The sequence below is a fragment of the Abramis brama genome (assembly GCF_963993115.1).
Source record: "Abramis brama genome assembly, chromosome: 13".
Taxonomy (NCBI): Eukaryota; Metazoa; Chordata; class Actinopteri; order Cypriniformes; family Leuciscidae; genus Abramis; species Abramis brama.
In genome coordinates this window covers 28170397-28194855 of record NC_139975.1, presented here as the reverse complement: position 1 = coordinate 28194855, position 24459 = coordinate 28170397, and the positions used below count along the sequence as shown (strand labels likewise).

Sequence of the window (24459 nt, the reverse complement as noted above, 5' to 3'; positions counted from 1 at the left end):
ATACATTTTTATTTATTTAAAGTATAATGTAAGAACTGAATCATTATGATTTACAGTTTAAATCGTTTAAATACTAGCCGTAGTATTTGCCGGAAACTACGGTCGCCATGGTCATATTTGAGAGGAGTGCGCGATTTCCGTGCGGTGACGTCATCGTTTCAATAAGCATTGCTAAATCTGCTAATTTGTTAGATAAACTAGCAAACCCACATTTTAGCATACACACTACTGATAATAATCTGGATAGCGCCTAAAGGAAGATACAAGTATCGAGGTATGTGTTTTGTTGTTTTTACTTTTTGAGATGTAACGTTAGTGTCCTCAGCACTAACGTTAGCGAACTTTCGTGAAGTCCTCGGTGAAATTGTATACAATATTTGTTTATTTAGCTCAAACGCTAAACATCTGCTTGCTTATTGGGTTAATGTAACCTTTATTTTAACGCCCATTTATTGTAACTTACATTTAATCAATTCGTCTTGTTCATATTTTTCAGTCAATAATTCCTTTCTGACAAAAAGAGAACACTGTTTGTACATTAAACACAGTGCTATGAAATGGCTTAATTTGAAATTATGACATACTACATCGAAATGATGTCTTTAAACGTCATAATTAACATGTCAAATTGGGTAACACTTTAGAATAATGGTCCGTCATTAATACCGGTAACTTAAGTAACTATGCAGGAAGTAATGCAGGACTAATGCACTACATTAACACTTCATTTACTACCATTAACTATAGGCCTATATACAATAATATGGAAACATGCTTTACTAATCAGTAAGTAATATTACATTTAGGAGATAGTTCATTATTATGTAATCAATAATTACTTAATGATATAAGCTTCTACTTATTACTAACTTACTAATTATTAAGAATATTATATTGTGTATCTGAGACGTAATCAGTCATAATTTTTACTCTGAATGTAGTCTTAATTTGCATCACTTTTCACTTTAAAATAATGGTCCAGATCACTAGTAGTTCCTGCATAATGACTTGGTAACCCTTGAGTAGTGATGAATTTATGACCACGTTGAGAGTAAAAAAAAAAAAAAATGCAAATGTCTCAGACACGTTAATGTTGTGATTAGTAATTAATTAGTAATTCTTTATAATTTGTCATAATGACCTATTAGTTCTTCATGAGAATGCTCTCATTAAGCAATTATTGATTACCTAATAAGGAACTATCTTAGTCCTAAATTCGATATTACTTACTGATTAGTTAAGCTTGTTTCCATATTAGTTAATAGTAGCAGCTGAAGTGTTAATGTAGAACTACTCATTAGTCCTGCATTACCTCCTGCATAGTTACATATTAATGACAGACCATTATTCTAAAGTGTTACCTCAAATTGTTATGACAAATCCAAATATCGACTTTTTATTCTCATCATCTTCTTTTTTCTTCTTCTTTTTTTTTTCATAATTATGATTTAGTAGTATGTCATATTGTTGCCCGGTTTCGAGATAAGGCCTAGTCTCAGACTAAAATTCATTATTGAGCAGCCTTAACTGAAAGCAACTTGCAATGACATATCTTAAAATATGTCCTTTCCATTGTTTTGTCTCAAGATGCAGGCCAGCTATGTTTATTTAAGCTACTTAAATGTCCTAATTTAACTAAAGCAGCTCTTCTGTCCTGGCTTAATCAAGCCTTGTCTGTGAAACCAGGGTTATGACCTTTTTTCTTTTTCTTATGTGGTGGAAATGGTTTTTTATAATTTCAATAACAGGTGCATTCAACATTTTTGTCATTATAGTTAAACAGCAGTTTTGGGCATGAATGGACAGGCCTTCAATCTGTGTTCTCTATAAGCTCACTTTTAGAGGTTTAAGCAAACAGCCGTAATGATGTTGTTGTACTCAAACAGAATAATGTCTCACTGGATCTGTTGTAACTCGTGCTTCATGTCCCCTGGTCCTGAGCGTCAGCTGGCTGTCACAAACTGTGGCCACATCATCTGTAATGTTTGCTTTCAGAGAGGTATGTTCAGATTTATACATGGTATATCGGTGCTGCTTTTATATATAACTGTAGTTGCTCTAAGCATTTATAACGCTGGATGTGAGTTATAACTATTCCTATAATTATGATGATATTCCTAGTAAAATTATCTGCCTATTCTGTATTGAATTGCAGTAATAAAAATTCAGTATGAATGTTTTGTTAGTGAGATTTATGAATTAAATATGTGAATATGCTGCCCTCTGCTGGAAATAATATAGTACTAAGAGCAGTCTGTGTTTGTTTCCCCATAAGGAAATCAAGGTGTGTGTCTCATTTGCAAAGCAAAGTGTCAAATCTCTCCACTGTCTGATAAGGTAAGATGCAAGAGATTTTTATGTCGTAGAGATTAATATTAATGAACTGTCCCTAATCTGCCTATTGTTTTCATAGAGCAGCTCAGAGGTTCAGGAGCTTTTCTCGGATATCAATGCAGTTGCAGTCAAGTACTTCTCAGATATAAGCAAGGTGATCATGTACTTAAAATGAGTAGATTGTAGATATGTTAATCAATCGTGCAGCAGTAGCACTTATAAAGACATGCTTTGACATTATTATGCTTTGTAGGTCTTACAATTCCAGGCCAGACACCAGAAGCGATTACTGGCCCACTATCAGCAGAAGGTGAGAGAATCCTGCCCTTAACATGACTTATTTGTACTGAATCAAATTAATGTCACACAACACTCTAAGCACAGGTTGAGAGAATGAAGGAGAATGAACTGAAAATGCAACAAGAGATGCAGAAGATGTCAAAGTAAGGACGAGTATTGCATTAGTACAGCAATTTCTTTTTGCATTTTTGCCTTAATCTTGGTTTCTATTTTGAGCAGGAAAATTTCAGAACAGAATGCCTACATATCAAAATTAGAGATGACTGTTCAAAATCAAAGGTATTTCTACATGAATCTCTAAATAGATAGTTGAATACAGGGCCTATAAATAGTATTCACCTAATATATATCTTTGTGTTTTACAACATTAAACCACAAAGAATTTACTTTTGCTTTTGTGGCACAGATCACCAGGAAAATATTTTTTCATATCGAAATAAGAAAACCTATTGATCCAAAAATATTACACCCATAAATACAACACATTTTTGTTTTTGATGTACCTTAGGCCGTCCAGCTCCAGTCTTCACTTCTTAACTAAAATTTAATTTCTCAATAAATCAATAATAGAAGTGGTCTAAATATTACAAAATGTACATATCTTCTGTGGAAGACTCAGGACCAAAAATGCCCATCCAATCATTGCATTCGGTAAAATAGATAGAATATTAAACGCATAGGATCATGTCCTACCTGCCTGTCAACATATGTATTCCCATACCTCTGCGCACTCGTGCAAACATCACACGTCATCAGCTCATTCCGTAAGGCTATGAAGAGTCACCGAGCTCCACAAACAAACAGCAGCCATGTTTTACAGTTCCTCCTGATCAAACAACAACAAGCTTATGCTGCGTTCGCGGCATGTCATAACCATAATTACGAGATGGCAACCCCTGGAGCTGTTCATGTTCTCAGACTCGGGTGTATGCGTTTCTATGCCAACACTATCAGTGGCGGAATTAATCTGCAGCAGTCAGGTGGTACAAGTCAGAGCTCTGTAAGCTGTTTACGTTCATTATTTTTGTAATGTTATGTGCTTTTTTTAGACATGAGGCAATTTAACGCCGTCTCTCGTGACGCTTTGCAGACTCTGCTTTAGCGGTGCGCGTTCATGTGTTTTGAAGGAGGTGTGGCTTTGGACAGCGCTTTGAAGGGAGGGTGGGATCTCATAGGGGTGTGCGCTATAACGATTTTTGATCGTGGACGGTTAAAATGTCTTCATGATCTGCTTTTCAAGAAATATCGTAGTATCGTATACATTGCATTCTATCAGCTGTAGTTCTGGCGTCTCCGTCTCAACATACTGTACAACGCGACGTACATTCGCAGAGGTAGAGTTATACTCACGGGACACTACAATTCTCAAAAGTTCATTATTTGCTTTTGCTTTAATGCCTTGCCGGTTAAACGTTTAATAAGCGTGCTGATGTGCAGTTCTAACATGCGCTTTTTTGAGCATGTACACCTGAAATGCACAGGCAATTAAAGCCTGTCAAACAGCGCCTGGTTACTGGACTAAGTTATCTTTCGAGTCCTGTTGCGCTAATACTGTCAAATACACACAAGGTTTACATAAACACAGTTTGTTATGTCTAAAGTGAAAGTACACATTTGAGAGAAAATCTAGTGCGTCTCATATGCGTGTATATTAGACGCGTAGCGTGCCGGTCTTAAAGTGACAGTAGCGCCTAATATTAAACATGCTGCTGCTGCTTGTCCATAAAGGGATAGTGCACCCAAAAATGAAAATTCCATCATTATTTTGTCACTCTAATGTTGTTCCAAACCTGTATTCATTTCTTTCTTGTGCTGAACACAAAAGAAGATATTTTGAAGAATGTGGGTAACCAAACAGCTGCTGGTCCCCATTGATTTCCATAGTAGGAAAAAATATACTATGGAAGTCAGTGGGGACCAGCAACTCTTTGGTTACCCACATTCTTCAAAATAACTTTTATTTTCAACAGAAAAGAACGAGACTTGAAATAAATTTATTCAGGTTTAAAACAACTTGACAGAGTAAATGATGACAATTTTCATTTTTGTGGGAACTATCCCTTTAATATTAATTAAACAACAAAACACAATGAGAAAATCACTCAATGCTTTTGACTGAGAACTTTAATTGTAGCTTTAATAAGAATCAATGTATAATTTATAAGTGAAGTCTATGTAGTGTTTTATTTTCATTTTATTTAAAATAGGGACATTAGTTAGGCTGTAATGCTCAGTTAACACAGTCTCACCCCAAAACGTCATGTACTGACGGGTCTTGACCATACGGCAACATACGACGAAAAGGGTACCCCTAAAACGTCCATATGAGACGAAGACATAAGCGCACCAGCAGCGCTTCCTAGCGGTACCCTAACGCATACCTAAACCTACCCATAACCCGAATCGTCACATATGGACGTTTTAGGGGTACCCTTTTCGTCGTATGTTGCCGTATGGTCACTTGCAAAATAGTAAAACCAACATGAAAAAGAATCGTGATAAAAGCGTGAATCGTGATTTTTCTGATTTTTTTTTGGATTTTTTTCCATATCACCCACCCCTAGGATCTCATGCTTTTAAAGCCTCTCCGAAATTGCCTACCCTACCTTTTAAATGTTACCAAACTTTCTATTAATCAATAAATCCGAACAATATTATTCTAATATTATTATCCAAACAAAAATATTAATGTTACACTGAAGACTGGAGTAATGGCTGTTAAAATTCAGCTTTGCATCACAGGAATAAAATACATTCGAAAATATTTTACAACTTAAAACATTGAAGAAACATAAAACGTCAGAGGCAGTGAATAGTATTTATATGCACTGTAAATATGGCATGTATCCTTCTAATGAAAAACAACTTATGATGGATGTGGAAATAGAAGAGCTGAAGAAGAAAACACCTTAAACATTGTACTTTATTAATGCATCACTTGTCATTGAAATCATTCCAGTTCAAGACTGGCATTTCAGTCCAACCGAGATCTACAGTCAGGGAGTCAAAGACAAGGTGCATTCTAGCTTGTTTTTAGCTCTCTTTAGATCTTTAAGATGAACAGATTGTCCAAACTGTTACAGTTTAAGATATTTTACCCTGTGGTAATTATGAAATAGATCAGGTGGGTTTTGTGAGTTATTATATCATTTCAAAAGAGCTGTTTCTCTGTTTATTTCAGCTTCTTCAGTGACAAAAGTTCCCTATTCTTCTCCACTCTTAATATCACGATCCTTATCCTCTGCTAGCCTGTAAGTATTTGATCAGTTCAGATCTCTGGGGAAGGTTTAAACTACGTTCTTTTGTTTCTCATTTCACATAGTTTCATAATTCTTTATTTTTATATTTGATTTATTAACATTAAACTGTTTCATAATCAACAGTACAAAACTGACATGGCAGAGAAATGTAAACCTGATTTTAATTAAATTCCAGCTGTCTGTGTTTGATGGTTTCTTTGAAAAATCATCAACAATCCAATGCGAACTTCTATGAAATAGTATCTGTCATATGTGTTTTTTCAGGATATTCTTTGCTTTAATCACTGAAAGTCTTGCTTGTGATTTTAACATTATTTTGTTTTTTCTTTCTCAGAGCTGATAGCATAGAAATCGACAGCAGGGGGCTCTCTCACAAAGTAAACTTACTCTATTTTTCTGTATACTTGAGTGGTTTTCTGTAGAGTATATAAAACTCTGTCGTGACTTTGCAATCCTATATTTCTGTTTCTCCATCTAGACAGACGCCTTGAGTAGGATTTGTCTCAGAAGCTCACCGCAGAACTGCCGCATAGGTTTGTCAGCACTGTAGATTATGCTGTTTTCAGAAATTCATCATTGCTGTTTTTGGTTTTGGATCGCCTGGACAGGGTTTGCATACAGTATGTTAAAGATGCACTGATTCTGGGCCAGTAACCGATAATCAACAGCTTGTTGAGGTCAATGCAATAACCAACCTTTTTTTTATACTATATATACATTTTAACCATTCTAACAAAAAGTTTTTGCTAATTAATTAAAAATATTTCTAACTAAATATAAATATAAATATAAATAAAAAATATAAATAAATATATTTGCATCATTACAAAACTAGCTAAAAGTCAAAAACAGCCAAAAAGCCATAAAATACTGAAAACATTGGTAAATAAAAATTACTTTGTTGCGTAAACTCAAAAAACATATTAAAGTTCAACAAGGAGAGGAGCTCGCACACATAATAGTAGATTTATTACAAAAAATACTTTATTTAGAGGCCAAATGCAAAGATAAAATGTGTCGTCATCAGTGTTGTAACAGACAATAGCACACCTGATTCAATATTTTTTTACCATATTACATCTAATAAACTCAAAGTTGATAAAAAATACATATACCTCAATAGCATAAAATACTATGTGCAGTAACATTCATAAGTATATCAGACTGCATACAAGTTTTAAACAATTACAAAAGTTTTTACAAAAATTATGTAGAAATTATACAAATGAAATAAAGCAAAAAAGGAGCAAAACTTCCACAAATAAATTCCATTCAAAGCAAGAGTAGTGCTGACTTCAGTTACCCGGATGAGTCTTTGTTATCAGTTTTACTGGTTGTTATCTGGGATTAACATTCCGTTGGATGTCGTGATTGACCAATCAGAATCAAGTATTCCACAGTGCAGTGTAATAATTTCTTATTTCTTCCCACAGCACTCATATGTTCAATAATGTGTTCTGTCTTGTCTAATAGTTTTACCTACATATTTTTATGACACAGACAAGTAAATAACATTCTCAGAGCCACATGTAACATGTAAACCTGGTTGGAAATCGAATTTTTAAAAGAACTACTTCTTCTAATATTATTTCTACAGTTCGCTACTAGCTAAAATAAAATAAAATAAAAATGGTAACAAATTAATTTTAGTTTTTGATACATTGATTATAAAACCTGAAACTATTACATTCAGCCTGCATTAAACTTGAAAATGCCCCAAGATAGCAATAATACTAGACTACTGAGAAATTCAATGCCATGAAAATATTTTTAAATAGTTTTTTTTACATTTTGGCAGCCCCAAAATAGTCAAACTAAAATAAAACAAAATGCTAGAAAATTCTGAAAACAACTAAAACTAACAGTAATATAGAGAAAACTGTCCTGGAAATAAAAAAGAAATAAAAACTGAATTAAAGATAAAAAATAAACTAGCCATGATCTCACCACTGTATAATTATTGCGGTTTCATTTGATATTTAATTCATTAATAGGTAACAATAGATTTTTTTTGATAATTAATAGGCTAAAACACACGCCCTAGTGTCGGAGTTGACTCCAGCACAGGAATTGACTCTCGTTGACTCTGTGTCTGAAATTGCTCACTCGTTCGTCAGAGAATTGTCGCAGAAACAATGTCACAGTCACATAGTTGAATCATACATGCAGCTTATTTACAGTCAAATAAAAGCTTCTTACATTGTAATTATACCCAATTAATCATAATTTAAAAAAAACTGCCAACAAGAATAAACACATTAATAAGTGTACATTATTGTATGTATTTAGACTATATATTATTTTTAGTATCTTGAATAATGTTCAAGCAGCTTTTTTATACTATTATAAGAGATGTCAATGCGCTTATCTCCCTCACCCGACCTTTTAGGTGAATTAGAGAAATTCATTAAAGAATAGGCTTCATTACCTTCTCTCTCATTTATTTTACTCTGAAATAATATATTAGACCAAGGCTTTTTCTTGGTCCTCTTTAAAATTAGGTACTATTGGCAACAACTAGGAAACAACAGTGATGCATCATTTCAAGGTAATGTCATCTCTAATTTGGCCTGTCACACTGTTTTGTGTGTTGTTTTAAATAAAGGTAGTTTTAGGTTTTGTGTCGGAAAAAAATAATAGCCTACATTTAGTCTGTAATAATTACGGCAGTCTTGTATTCTTATTGCCGACCCTGTTTTGACTGATGCTGGGTGCACACTGTACGATTTATAATAGTCCTTTATGACTGTTTCTTGTTTGACTGTATGAACATGAGCCACGCTGTAAGCCATGTCACACTTAGGATCTCAGTTTTCACTCATTTCAAAACACGTTAAAAACACGCATGCAAGAAGACTCATTCGGAGTTTTACATCATCAATTCATGACACCCCTTACTAAAAAGAAGTATACTTCAAAATAATTTTTTTAAGTATACTTAATGTGGGTAAGTTTAATTAAAAAAAGCAACATTTTAAAGAAAAAGCTGAGATTTGACAGTTTTGCCAAAGACTACGTCCGGATTGGATTCAGAACGATGATCAAAATGTAGTCAATCGAGTCCATAAACACCATCCAAAGCTTCACAGTCGTTAACCCTTCCTGGGGTTTCATTAGGTAACGTTAGGCAGTTTTGATCTTTTATATGCTGTTTAATGTTTGATGATCGCATTATTTTACATTTGTGTAAGCAATTTGGGATTCGATACATATCACAATACTGAACTCACGATACTGGTAACATAAGACATTTGGCATTATCAGAACCCACAAATTCATTATATTTAACATTATATATAGTAGTTTAATGTAGTAGGCCTACTGACACTAAAACTCTGAATTTTTTTTTAAAAATTCATTCAAAATTTTTTCATTTTGGGTGAACAATACATATTGTCACTGTAGTAGCAATAATCCTTCGTAATTATTTTGGATATAGAGAATTGACTCTGGTCTTCGTTCAGGGTTAATTTGTTTACTGAATGTACTTGCTCAAACAAAAAATAAACAATAAATAGACCCTTGTCAAAAACTGTTGCTCCGTCCTTCTTTCGTTCTTAAAGGAAGTTAGCCAATCTTAAAGGGAACGCCAATTCTTAAAAGCGCTAAAAACAGTCTAATACTAAAACAGAGCAAGCCATTACAACATAAACAGAGGGGTGCTCAGTGAATGCACATACATAACATAAACCTAAACTAATTTAAATATTTACTCAAACATTTAAGAAGGGGGACCAGAGGGTGTGTTCCAACTACAGGGGGATCACACTTCTCAGCCTCCCTGGGAAAGTAGAAAGTGCTAACCCTGGCATAGGCCAGGGTACTGGAGTGGAGAATACGGCCGAAAGTAGAACCCCGGATTCGGGAGGAACAGTGCGGTTATCGTCCCGGTCGTGGAACACTGGACCAGCTCTATACCCTTTCCAGGGTGCTGGAGGGTTCATGGGAGTTTGCCCAACCAATCCACATGTACTTTGTGGATTTGGAGAAGGCATTCGACTGTGTCCCTCGCAGCGTCCTGTGGAGAGTGCTCTGGGAGTACGGGGTCCGGGGAACCTAATGGCTGTCCGGTCCCTGTACGACCGGAGCAGGAGCTTTGCTGGCAGTAAGTCAGACTTGTTCCCGGTGCATGTTGACTCCGGCAAGGCTGCCCTTTGTCACTGGTTCTGTTCATAATTTTTATGGACAGAATTTCTAGGCGCAGCCAGGGTTTGGGGTTTCAGGTTTGGGGACCACACGATTTTGCGCTGGGACGGTTTGCAGCCGAGTGTGAAGCGGGTGGGATGAAAATCAGCACCTCCAAATCCAAGGCCATGGTTCTCAGTCGGAAAAGGGTGGCTTGCCCACTTCAGGTTGGTGGAGAGTTCCTGCCTCAAGTGGAGGAGTTCAAGTATCTTGGGGTCTTGTTCACGAGTGAGGGAAGGACGGAACAGGAGATTGACAGACGGATCGGTGCAGCTTCTGCAGTAATGCGGTCAATGTACCAGTCTGTCGTGGTGAAGAAAGGGCTGAGCTGCAAGGCAAAGCTCTCGATTTACCGGTCAATCTACGTTCCTACTCTCATCTATGGTCACTCGGGAGGAGCTCAGAGTAGAGCCGCTGCTCCTTCACATCGAGAGGGGCCAGCTGAGGTGGCTCAGGCATCTGTTCCGGATGCCTCCTGGATGCCTTCCCAAAAAGGTGTTCCGGGCATGTCCCACCGGGAGGAGACCCCGGGGAAGAACTAGGACACGCTGGAGGGTTTATGCCTGGGAACGCCTCTGTGTGCCCCCGGAAGAGCTGGAAGAAGTGTCTGGGGAGAGGGAAGTCTCTGCTTAGAGACCTGGCCCCGGATAAGCGAAAGAAGATGATGATGATGATGATGATGATGATGATGATGATGATGACTCAAACATTTATACCTTTAGTGATGAATTTTAATTATTCCAATGATGGCTCCAAGCATTACTTATCCAGCTCCTAATTGTATAGGCAGACAAACTATATCAATTACCAAACTTGATTATCTAGAGCCATAAACCTTTAGAGTCTTTGAAGTCACAACTTGAACTTCCATTCAGTCGATAGTCAGACAGCTTCTTGTTGTAGACATATCTTGGAGATGGGTCGAGTCAGTGTGTCGTTTTCGTCTTAACACACACACTGCGAACATTCACCTTAGAGTCTGGCATTGTCTTGATGATGCGACCTATCATCCATGAATTCCGGGGTGCATTGGAATCAACAATCAGAACTATGTTTCCAATCTCAAAGTTTCTTTTCAGTCTGGACCATCGCTGACGTTCCTGCAGGAGGGATAAATATTCCAGCGTCACCGATGCCAGAAAAGATCCGCCAAGTATTGAATTTGTTTCCGTCTACGCCTTGCATAGACATCATCTTTTTTTAACACAACTGGAGGCTGGTTGTTTCCTCATCAACAACAGATGGCCAAGGCTTTTAGGTTGTTACGGTCATCAGAAGTTTTGGTAATGGGCCTATCACTGATGATTGATTCTACCACCTCACACAAAATGATGTAAGCCATCATTCAGCGGAATTATTCTCTTTAGCATTTCTTCTTCAATTGTTGACTGATTCAAATTCTGCAATGCTTCACGCAACTCCTTTTTAGCTCCTGTGAAGTTCGTTCCATTATCTGAACGGATTACTGAAACATGAGTTCTTCTGCTAATGAATCGGCAATAGCATTGGTCTTTATGCAAGATGATGGGATGCTTTGATTCTTCAGGCATCACTGATCTGCTCAATCTTCCTCCAACTCTTAACACACCATACTCAAGGTAAGGATCCAATCGGAATATGCAGCTGTCTTCCCTGACATGCATCTTTTCTTGTTGAAACATTTTTATTTCTTCATTGAAATTTCTGTTTCTGGCTGTAACGAATTAGATCCAGATCAACATTCACTATATCCTCCATGGTAGGTGCTTTTTTGCTAATTTCTTTTGTAGGTAGCCATTGCCTAGTATTTTGTATATTGGAATCTATTGGGACTGATCCTCTTCTGAATCTCCTTCCTCTTGCAACTTATATCCAGCAGAATTTCTTTGAGAAGCGTTAACCGTGCTACGGCCTTTTTTATGCCAGCTTGAATAACAAACAAGACATTCTTCCTTACTATCCTGAGTGCATATTGCGTTGACATTGGAAACCTTTTTGAGCTCTTTGTCATCATCTGCAAATGACACTGAATGCTCTGGTCGAACCAGCCACTCTCATTGCGGCTTCAGCAGGAAACTTGGTCCTTTGATCCAGTTTTTGCTTCTGATCAAGTTGTCAGCATTCAAACCTCTCAAAGCTTGGTCCGCAGGATTTTCTGAGGAGCTTACATATCTCCATTGAGAAGGTTTAGAAGCCTCTCTAATTAATTGAGATTCGACTTGCAACAAATGTCTTAAATCTTGTGGATTCATTCTCAGTGTGTTTCAGCACCGTGGTACTGTCTGTCCAAAAGTTAGACTCCTCAAGATTAATTCCTGTCCAGCAGTCTATCCATTTTGACTGTGATGGTGGCTGCTGTCAACTATAGTAACCTGCTTGAGTGGGGCTACTCTGGACTTTTCTATCATGAATGTGCAGCTCTTTTGATCGTGGTCATTTGTCAAAAAGAGGTACGTGACAGTCCCGTATCCGTTCTCAGTAGCATCTCTAAAGTGGTGCAACCAAAAATCTTGACATGCCCAAAACTTGCAGGTTGATCTTCTCACACTGAAGTTTGCGAGCTTCTGCAAATCTTCCAGCCAGGATAGCCATCTTTCAGCCTTTTTATCTACAATTTCTTCATCCCATCCTACTTTCTCTTTACACAGGTCCCTCAGAATGAGCTTTTCTGGTAGCACAAACGATACTAGGAACTCAAGGGGATCATAAACTTAGCTAACAACTCATAATATACCTCTTCTGGTGAGGGGTTTGTTTTGCATGTGTCTTTTTCTGTACACCAGCGAATCCCCAATGCTCTTTCCATGGGACTTAATGGAAAGAGCCATTCCTCACTCTCCTCATACACATTCCTCATAGTAACTCACTATCCAGATCGAGGTCTGTCACATCAGTGTCTCGTTCTTCTTCAGGTATGGATGAAAGTACAGCTCTGGTATTACTAGTCCATTTTGTCAAATGGAACCCACCTTGCCTACAAAGCGCTCTGATATCCCTTGCAAGTGTGATTGCTTGTTCTAGGCAATCATCAACGTAAAAATTCTTCAAAAGTGTCTGAGCTGCTTCTGGAGTTGTGTCGTTGATTCCATCTTCTGCTGTTCTTTGAAGAGCGTAACAAGAACAACTTGGTGAAGAGGTTGCACCAAACAGGTGTACACACATCCTGTACTCCACTTCCTCTTGATCTAGTTTGCCCTGCTGCCACTAAAGGAACCTCAGGAAGTCTGCATCCACACTAGGTACTCGAACCTAATAAAACATAGATTCAATGTCAGCCATCATTGCAATCAGCTCCTCGCGGAATCTGACCAAGACTCTGATAAGTGTGTTGGTGAGGTTAGGCGCCTGAAGTAACTGATCATTCAAAGAAAATCCATGGTAAGATGCATTACAGTCGAAGACAACACGGATATACGACATATAACGATATATCTTCTCCACAGAAATATGATTCACTGTATAGCTGTGTATACCAGATTTTCTTGTCTTGATGCTCTCTTCCTTTGGTCCATTCACTATCCAGCCAAGAGCCATCTTCACTGCATAAGGCCCATCGTTTCTGCTGTTTATCACCTTCCATGGTTCCATGGCCTTATAAGCGTGTTCACTTTAATCAGTAGCCCCACTGCAGCTTCAATATGTGGAAGACGAACTTCATGCATGTTAAGGCCATTTCTCAATATCCTTTTGGTTAGGAACGTTTCCTTCTTTTACAGGCAAATGTCGCTGAGTCAAGACATTGGGCAGATCAGTACAAGTATTCTCTTCTAAACCACACACCTCTAAGTCAGACAGCAAGTATCCTTGCACCTTTCTTTGTTGACCCATACAAAGCAGAAAATCAGTCTTCTTGCACAAGTCGATGCACTTTATTGCTTCCTGGGTCTAGGAAAGCATATTTCTGAGCTTTCACTCTTCTTTGATTTAACCTTTAAAGGTATAAAGAAATTGCACTCACCATCACCAGCCCCGGTGTATCCACAAGTTTCTGACTCTGTGAAAGAAGAGCGTTAGAAACCGCAAAGTCGTGGTCTTCAGACTTTTCACCTTAGTTATCTTCTTGTTTTGATAATATGTAGGACGCCTGGATATTTTAGTGAGCAATCTGGACATGACATTCTTTTCTTGCAATCTTCATATGTCCTTGAGCTAGACAGCCAAAGCATAGCCCTTACTTTTGAGAAACTGAATTCGGTCCTTGTATTCCTGCTTTTTAAGCTTATCGCAGGAATCCAGTGTATGTTCCTTGTTACAGAACAAACAAGATCTTTGGGCTGCAGAATCAGAATTCTCTTTCTTTCGTTGTGAGAATTCTGCTTTGTCTTTGCCAGCCAGCAAGACGTTTGTGGCAAAAATACTACCTTTGAAGCCACTCTTCTTTAAGCTCTTCCCCTCTGGAGAACTGGACTTTCCTTTTCTCTCCACTTTAACATCCTGGATATCTCCAAAGAGTGGGTCATTAAAAACTTGAGCAATCAACATCAATTCAACATCAGCCATGGTATTTCTATATCCATAGGTCTTCATTCCCTTATGTCCTCTGCTTTTATCTGTGGTCATTTGAGAGCTTTCTCAAGGTAAGCTGTAGCTATCTTCAGTTCATTTCCATAATGCTGCTGGAGGAGACGTTTAGCTTCTTTGTATCCCGGTTCTTCACTTGTGAACTGTTCAAGATAGTCTTGTGAGCTATTAGTCTTTTTCTCAATCACATGCTCGAAGGCCCTTATGAAAGAAATATAGGCTAGAGGATCTCCAGATAACACTGGCACGTCACTTTGAGGCAATTGAGATAAGCTCTGCTGATCTGACAATTCAGATATTTTGTTTTGTCGTTGCATCACTTTGAACAGATATCTGCCATCATCAATTGACTGTTGAGAATTACCATGATCTGTAATTTGTTGAGATGGTCTCTGGTTAGAGCTTTGATCCTGGGTGCTTGTTGTTTCTACAAGGGTTAGATACTGGCTTAATTTGACGTTCCTTTCTGCATTTAAATGAATCACCAGCTTGTGATCCAGTCTGTGACCTGCAGTAATCATTCATGCCATCTTGACCTTCTTCATACTCTTTTAACACTTTGAGTTCAGCATTTGATGCAGCAATTTCAGTTCAAACTGTTCTCTTTAGTCTTCACTCTACACTTTTCAGCCTCTAATTCTTGCCTCTTTCTTAAAGCAGATGCCCGGGCTAAAAGTGCTGCACGCTTAGCCTCTGCCTTGACACGAGCAGAACTTGTTGAAGATTGTGCCATAGAACTACTTGTCACAGATCCACTTTTCCTTCTATCTTTACGAGCCATCACTTCAGATACACTATCATTTAGTTTAATGCCATTGTCATCTTCATCCTGAAGTTCATGCTCATCAGGCTCATTTCCTTTTTTGTGGTTGAAATCTAATTTTTCGCATCAAATATAAACGGCTGGAAATGTTCAATCTTGGGTTGAAACCAGTTAATCAGATCTTCTTTTCCATCTTCAATTTAGTTCAAGCCAATCCAATCCACTTTATTTATATAGCACAATTTAAACAAACACAAGGTTTCCAAAGTGCTGTACACCACAACAATAAAAGACACAATAAGATAAAAGTAATAAAATAAGATAAACACAATAAGATAAAAGTAATAAAATAAGATAAAACAACATAAAATTAAATAAGTAAAATCAAATCAAATCAAATAAATTAATAAAGTGCACTGCCCACACAACACATTTAAATCACATCAATCACGATTACCTGGTGTTAAAAGCCAGAGTAAAAAGATGGATTTTAAAGGTCCCGTTCTTCGTGATCCCATGTTTCAAACTTTAGTTAGTGTGTAATGTTGTTGTTAGAGTATAAATAATATCTGTAAAATTATAAAGCTCAAAGTTCAATGCCAAGCGAGATATTTTATTTAACAGAAGTCGCCTACATCGAATGGCCCGTTTGGACTACATCCCTCTACTTCCTTCTTTAATGACATCACTAGAACAGTTTTTTGACTAACCTCCACCCACAGGAATGCTCCCTCAACTCTACCGAAATTCGTTTATGTACTTGCGCACTTCTTATAACTTACTGTGTTTACTCAGGTCTTACGGTGATTTTCTGAAGTAAAACTGATCTTTTGTGTGATGTACAATAAACTTTATTAAACTCATCAGTATATGTTTGATCATCATTCGGACCTGGTCCGAAACAGCAGACTTGTAGGCTATTAATAAATAATGGATACATACAAGCAGATGACAAATCCGTTATAATAACCGTAATTAAACTACTAAACTATACCTTGTTCCATCTCTATACAGCACTCTGACTCTGTAGGCATTATTGTCCGACTCGAAATGAACACCGTTACTGAGAGTTTCTGATATTATCATCATTCCGTGAGATGAGATTGCCCTGAGAGACTGAGCGTGAGCTCATGAAGCTCCGCCCCCTGGGTCGTCCAGCAGCAGCTTATTTGCATTTAAAGGGCACACACTAAAACAGCGTGTTTTTCTGAGCCCCAAAAAATGACAATTTAAACATGCTGTAAAAAATGATCTGTTGGGTATTTTGAGCTGAAACTTCACATACACACTCTGGGGACATCAGAGACTTATTTTACATCTTGTGAAAAGGGGCATAATATGGGACCTTTAAGCAAAGATTTAAAATGAAACAGTGAGGAGGCTTGTCTGATGTGTAGTGGCAATACATTCCATAGTTTTGGAATGTATTGTATAAAACTCCTCTGAGTTTTAGCCTAGTTCTAGGCACTGTCAGGAGCAGCTGGTCAGCTGACCTGAGAGAGCGGCTGGGAGTGTAGGGGTGCAGCAACTCGGCGAGGTACGGTGGGGCAAGGCCAAAAAAAAAAAAAATTGTTCTCTTTCAACAGTCTTCACATCTTTTTTATCTTGCATTTATCTGTCAATTTGATTCGTTTTGTGTGTTAGCTGTGCCAAATTCCCTTGTCTTTCATTTTTAAGTCGATTCATTTTCTCTTCAGCAGCCTTTGCTGTTGGCTTTGGCGCCCTTTTGTGGCCAATACCGTGTTCACATCTACAGAATCATCCGCCATTCTACTCAATTAGAAAGCAGATCTTCACGTAAACCATCGCTGTAATCTTGAGCTGCTGCAATCATTTATTTGTCTTCTAAATATTCACAAACTACACTGTAAAAATAAAAGGTGCCTGGAGGAACCTTTTGGGGTTCTTCACTTTGCCACACCAGCGGAACCGTCTGTAGATCCTCTAGGCACCCTTTAAAAAGGGGCGGTTCTCTGAAGAACCACACAAGTTTCCTGAGGAACTATTATATTAGGCACTGTGTGGAACCACTTTGGGTACCTCCAGGAACCAAATTTCATTTTTTTTTTTTTTTTTAATATTTAATTTCATGTTGTTACTATGGTTACCTTTGACTTCTATTATAATAAATTGAACCAAATACAAAATAAGAATTATTACATATTTGATATTCATTTTTATACATACACTTCCATGCACATGGGAAAAAAAGCTAACTATAGATTAATATCAATGAATACACAAAAAAATAGTATAATACATAAGCAACATGAATAATCAACCATGTATATACAATAGATAAACAAGAAAAGACATCTCAACAAAATGCATGGAAACGCACATGTTCCACGAAATAAATCAATGTAAAAAATTACATTTTGACTAATTAAAAATGTCCATCTTTACTTAACTTTAAAACATTTGTGTTTCAGTCCAATGAGAAGTCTGACATCACTGTTTCCAAGTACAAAAGCTCTATCAGATGCCAAAAACAAACAAGCAGTGCTAATATGCACTCATTGTGTTGTAATATTCCTGAACATTATGATCCTAACCTTTATCTCTATAACAAAATCTCAGATGGTGATTTATTCAGCTATTTTGAATCATAAAATGTTTAAGTCTGGAGACTGTAATGTACACTATGGCTTTTGAAAAGCTTAAATGTGTGACTTGAATCAACAGTGCTCATAAATGGTTGTTGAGTATTCTCATGAAACAAGATGGAGGAAGTAGAGGCTTCGACCCGGAAACAGTATTAAGGTGCAGTAAAATTATCTGTTGTTCTGTGAATGTTCACTGGTGAATTCCAGTCATTTCAATAAGAATCCACACGATCAGCAATTTCGTTTGTGGTCAAAAATGTCACTATGGGACCAAGTTGGTGTGAGGTACTTAAAGAGTTAGAAAAGTGAAAAGGTACAGCAGATTCGATTTCCGTTTGTTTCTCCTCTTTTCTGGTGGATGGTCCAGGCACTTCAATGATTTTCAGGTCTACAGGAGGATTTTTATTCTTGTTCAAACTTGTATTTCAGCTTACCGAGATCCCTGCAAAGTACAAAATTTACTGTTAGTAAGGTTATTAAAGTGACAGTTGTGAAATTTAAATAATTTCCTCAGCCTTGTGACGTTCCAAACCTATTTGACTTTCTGTCTGTAGAGCCCAAAAGCAGATCTCAGGCATAATGCAACCCCAGTCACCGATCGCTTACCGATCACTGCATGAAACACAAGCAGAAAAAAAATGGTGTAAATCATTCATGAAACCATTCTTATGTAAACTTGTCTAGTTCAATTCAATGCAACAATTTATGTAAAAATGGTTAAGCTCCAAAAATGTCCCAGAAAAGATCCTAAAAATAATCAATGAGTTCACAACTCATGTGTTATGGGTTGTGTTGTAAGTCTTCTGAAGCCATATAATAGCTTTTTCCTTTTTTTTTTTTTTATAAGTTATAATTCAGAGTTAAAATGTCTTATATTCAAATGCAAATGATAAAGATATAAGAAAAAATGCATAGCATTATTTGTGAACCAAACCTAACCAAACCTAACATGAATGAGATTTGAGAGCATGAGGGAAGATTTTCAGAGAATAACTGATAAAAAAAAACACAAGTAACGTTACACAGTCAAACAATACAATTTCACACAGAGAAAGTTCATAGTAATAAAGTACTTGCATGTGGTGCAGGTAACTTACTGTAATTCAATGTTGCCACTGAAATGTTCAGATTATTTTAGAAATGTAAGTTAATGGTTGTTCTGGGAAAACAAAAAAACAAAGCTGATTATTCACAACATAATATTTATTGACCAGTAAATGGCTTTAAAATGGTATTTGAGAGAATGAGGGCACCTATAGTAAGTAAAGTTAGGCTAAACAAAAACAGACCAAACTATATTAAAGGGGCATTCCACCCATTTGAACATTGTTTTTTATTTAAAGTGGGTCATATATGTAGTCGAAATGTAAAATAAATTTTGAATTTGGTGCCTTTGTGACCGAGGAAAGACAAAAAATAACTTCAGGACGCATTTGTATGAAAGACAACAACTCCCACAATGCACCACATTGCACAGCTCCGCAAGCCACTCCCACTAATCCAGAAAGCGCTTATCTGCCTATAAGAGAAATCACTCTTCCGTCTACAAGGCTAGCTACCACCAGAGCTTGAAATTCATTTCACACAAAATGTCTAGTTAGTTGGCGAACTCATTAGTGCATTACTCCTCGTTTGTATTTCTTTCGAAAAGGTGAATTATTGCATGGTACCGGGATGTTCAGTCAGAACATATGCGGTGCGAAACAAGGATAGTTCACAACACAAACGTCCGTGTCCTCGTCTGATTCAGAGATTTCGTCCAGGAGAAATTGTCATCGTTGAAATTCTTTGCCGCAGACAGACTCTATCTCTGTGTTCGTAGTTGCATAGTGAGATCACCGGCGCCACCAGTCCGCCCTAACTCGAGCCAGTCTGGGCTCCTCGTCCGCGGCAGGCAGGTCTTCTGCATCGGCTGCTCTTCGCTATAATGCTTCTATATCATATTGAGCACTCTCCTCCGCTATTGTCATAACTTTACATCTGTCTCCACAGCACCTATTAGCTTAGCTTCAAACAAGATGGAGGATATTGCTTTCAGTTTCAGAGAGTAAAGTCCCACCCACTGATCTGTAATAGGTCTGTAGCGTGAGCGGGTCCCGCCCCTGGGAAAGATGAGGAACGAGTGTCTGTAGTCTCAACAGAAATCTCCCCCTCTTACACTTCCTCCTACAATGACGCAAAATGACGATTTTTGCGTCATTGTAGGAGGAAGTGTAAGAGGTAAATAACGGATTTCTCCCGTCTCAGGGGAAAATGAGAGAGTGTTGCACGACCATTCAATAGTATGACTGGGTTTCTAACAATGCAAAGCTTAATGCAAATGGGTGGAGTGTCCCTTTAACCTGCTTTTGTTATTCATAACAAACGCCAATGACGACAGCAGGAATCAGCTAAATTAGTTAGGCTATATCAGCAATTTGAAGACACAGTTGTACAGAATATGTTGATTTGAATGACTAAATCAATCTACAGTTGTTCAAAATTATTCAACCCCCACTGAAATTGATTGTTTTGGCCGGTTTGACATTGATTTTGATCATTCAGTCATCCTGCTTACAATTAAATCAAAGAGGCACGTGTAGGTCAGACAAATATAACATAACATTTATAATGAAATAACCACAAATGTCTTTTCTGTGCTCACATTATTATCAGTTTTATTCAACCCCCAAGTGACATTCAATCTTAGTACTTAGTACAACATCCTTTTACAGTTATAACAGCTTTTAAACGTGAAGCATAGCTTGACACAAGTGTCTTGCAGCGATCTACGGGTATCTTCGCCCATTCATCATGGGCAAAAGCCTCCAGTTCAGTCACATTCTTAGGCTTGTGCACTGCAACTGCTTTCTTTAAGTCCCACCAGAGGTTCTCAATCGGATTTAAGTCTGGTGACTGCGATGGCCACTTCAAAATGTTCCAGCCTTTAATCTGCAACCATGCTCTAGTGGATTTGGAGGTATGCTTGGGATCATTGTCCTGTTGAAAGGTCCAACGTCTCCCAAGCCTCAGGTTTGTGACGGACTGCATCACATCGTCATCCAATATCTCCTGGTACTGAAGAGAATTCATGGTACCTTGCACACGCTGAAGCTTCCCAGTACCTGCAGAAGCAAAACAGCCCCAAAGCATGATTGACCCCCCGCCATGCTTCACAGTAGGCAAGGTGTTCTTTTCTTCATAGGCCTTGTTCTTCCTCCTCCAAACATAGTGTTGATCCATGGGCCCAAACAGTTCTAATTTTGTTTCATCAGTCCACAGAACACTATCCCAAAACTTCTGTGGTTTGTCCACATGACTTTTGGCATACTGCAGTCGACTCTTCTTATTCTTTGGAGACAGCAAGGGGGTGCGCCTGGGAGTTCTGGCATGGAGGCCTTCATTACGCAGGGTGCGTCGTATTGTCTGAGCAGAAACTTCAGTACCTACATCTGACAAATCTTTTCTCAGTTCCTCAGCAGTCACACGGGGACTTTTCTCCACTCTACGCTTCAGGTAGCGCACAGCAGTCGAAGTCAGCATCTTCTTTCTGCCACGACCAGGTAGCGTTTCAACAGTGCCCTTTGCCTTGAATTTGCGAATGATGCTTCCTATGGTGTCTCTTAATATGTTTAACATCTTTGCAATCTTCTTATAGCCATTGCCCTTCCTGTGAAGAGTAATCACCTCTTCTCTTGTCTTCCTGGACCATTCTCTTGACTTCACCATGTTTGTAACCACACCAGTAAATGTCTAGAAGGAGCTGAGTATCACAGTCATTTTAAAGCTGCCTAATTGGTGCTTATTAGGCTTTATTGCTGCTCCCTGACATCCACAGGTGTTTTCAATACCTGATTGAAAACACTTCAATGAACCTCTGTTCTTCAGAGTGGTAGTCTTTAAGGGGTTGAATAATTGTGTCAATGAAGAATTCACAAAAGAAACATTTACTACTGTATTACAAAACCAATTGATGTCATTTTAGTTGCATATGGTTCTTTAAGAAGTCCTTGTAGGATTTCATTCTGAATACAATTACAAATGTACACTAAATTCCCTAAAACCATTTACAGCATTGGGGGGGTTGAATAATTTTGAACACAACTGTATTTGTATTGTAGGTCTACTAAAAACACACTCAAGTACATTTTTAATAATTTAATAGTACGTCTTTTTCACCTGGGTATGTATACTGAATCAAACTTAAGTAGCCTATAATAATAATAATAGGATAATAATAATCTTATTCTGGCCTCACTGAACCATTGGGTTCCTCCAGATGCTGGCTTTAACATAAGAGATCTTCCAGGAACCACTTAAATGTTAAAAGATCTTCCAATAACCCTTTTATCGCATTCAAGTTCCTCTATTTTCCCCCAAAGCACTTCGAGGTCTCATAGTAATGAAAAGGTGACTCCAGAACCTCTGAACCTCAGAACCTCTGAAAGTGCTTAAAGGATCCCATAAGTTCCAGCAAGAACCTCAAAGATTGTCAATGCTCCTCCAGTAACCCTACTATAGGAGAAAGAGCTTTGAGGCACCTAAATTACATTTTGAAGTTCCTTGAGTATCCGACAGGATATTTGAGGCTCCTTTAGTTTTTACAGTGTACACTTGTGAAAAAACTTACAATGTGAAGAAAGCTCCCTCTGAGAGAAATCTTATCCGAGCGGCGTTCTGCCACAAGCCTCCCTCGCCAATTCTTAAAGGCGCTAAAGACAGTCCAATACTAAAACAGAGCAAACCATTACAACATAAACAGGGGGGTGCTCAACGAATGCACATAAATAACATAAACCTAAACAAATTTAAATATTTACTCAAACATTTATGCCTTTAGTGTTGAATTTTAATTATTCCAATTAAGGCTCTTACAGGCACTATCCACGATACATATTGTTCACTTTTTATGCGTTTTGGCCATAAAAGCATTTTGGGGGCCTGAAAACATTTTGAAAAGAGGTTTCAAAGTGCAAGTTTTTGAAAACGATACCATTATAGTCTCCACGTAAACTACAAAAACGCAAATTTGTGAAAACGGTGACATCATGCGTGTTCAGCCACATAGTTTTTCTTTACAAAGTGACACCACCAACTACTGGCCTGGAATAACATGCATAATACAGCGTGACTCTTGTCAAACAACATGACTCTTGTCGATCTCCTTAGTGGTTTCTTTAGTCAAAATGAGTCCACACTTAAGCTCTGAACACCGTGGCGGGAACTGCTATATTTCTGTCGTCTTGTTAGCTGGGTTTGCTAATGCACTTCTCTGCATCACAGTTTACGTTCTGAAATAACTCTGCCATCTAGCGGTTGGGTTTAAACCAAACACAAAGCCACTGACTGATCTTGGATATAAACTAATAAATAAATATCGATAGTGTTTTTAAGAATCAATACATTATCGCCAAACATAATATCGCGATATTCATATGTATCTATTTTCTTACACCCCTAATCCAGTTAGTGAAATGCTATAATGTATTAATATAAAATAATATATCTTACAGATTAACAGAATTACATTCAAAAGCTTTTGGTTTTTGTCAGTTTTCCCAGTTTTTGGGCAAATATATCAGCCACCTTTTTATTTTATTTTATTTTTTGTCTCTGAGAAGAGTGGATAGTACTTCTGAGATCTCAGAAGCAGCACTCATTTCACAATGATATCAACAATCCATTTATATGATCTAGCTGTATACTTTGTTCTGTAATGAATGGTCTCCTCCTTTTAGGTTCAGTTCCTCACAGGGCATCAAGTCAGAGCTCTATGGGAAGCCATTCAGTGCCATTCAGTGCCACTGTCAGGTATTTCTTCCACTAAAGAATGACTCTACTGTCTTGTATCTTGGAAAACTATTGTATCTTAGCATTTACGCCCGGAGTAATACGAGAAGTATCTCTTGCAGTAGGGAATTCTCCAGTGGTCTACGGGAGCCTGCGATGAGTCCATCCCATAATATGGCCTACCGCAGAGAGTCATCATGGGAAACGCCTGTGTTCAAACTGCCCTCGGCCTACAAATACGGTTCTGTGTCCTCTCTGGGACCCCCTCTCTGACGTTCAATCCAGTCCAAAAGCAATACGGCTAATCACATCTCAAAATATTATTGTATGTCACAAAGCTCTGCTATTTTTACCAGATACTTTTAGGAAAAAGACATCAGGCCTATTAATGTAATCAACATCCAGGCCTGTAGGCGAGCAATGAACACACTGCAGCGCTGACCTGTAACTGACTCTCTTATGATGCTGCAGTGCATTAATGCTGCTTCTCAATGAACATCTGTGCTCTTGTTTCCATAAATGTTCCTATGTATCATAGCAATTAATCACAGACCCTCACTGAGTGGTTTGTGACTGTGAATTGTAATATGCCATTTTGCGCATGACTCGCATTGTGTCAGCAGCATGTGTTGTTAATCACATCCAATATGTTCTCTGTTCTGATTCTCTTCTGCTTTCACACTGATAACATTGTACTGAGGTGTTCAAACCTTGCTTACATTGATTAAATTGATTCATCTGA

At 37.8% G+C, this 24459-nt stretch overlaps 1 protein-coding gene across 1 annotated transcript; it reads left to right on the top strand.

Moving 5' to 3' along the window:
* The first annotated feature begins 119 nt into the window (after nucleotides 1-119).
* rnf212 (ring finger protein 212) lies at nucleotides 120-24459 on the top strand. Its single transcript, XM_084132587.1, has 13 exons — nucleotides 120-274; nucleotides 1887-1999; nucleotides 2276-2337; nucleotides 2414-2488; nucleotides 2588-2644; nucleotides 2719-2777; nucleotides 2854-2913; nucleotides 5594-5649; nucleotides 5816-5885; nucleotides 6229-6271; nucleotides 6373-6427; nucleotides 23666-23738; nucleotides 23840-24459. Exons 2-13 carry the CDS (start codon nucleotides 1891-1893, stop codon nucleotides 23988-23990), a joined length of 870 nt encoding a protein of 289 aa, XP_083988713.1. The 5' UTR covers nucleotides 120-274; nucleotides 1887-1890; the 3' UTR covers nucleotides 23991-24459.

Coding starts and splice junctions, on each gene's coding strand:
- rnf212 (XM_084132587.1), top strand. CDS start 1,891: ATGTCTCACTGGATCTGTTGTAACTCGTGCTTCATGTCCCCTGGTCCT. Junction 2,338..2,413: donor TCTCTCCACTGTCTGATAAG/GTAAGATGCAAG, acceptor TTGTTTTCATAG/AGCAGCTCAGAGGTTCAGGA. Junction 2,914..5,593: donor ATGACTGTTCAAAATCAAAG/GTATTTCTACAT, acceptor AAATCATTCCAG/TTCAAGACTGGCATTTCAGT.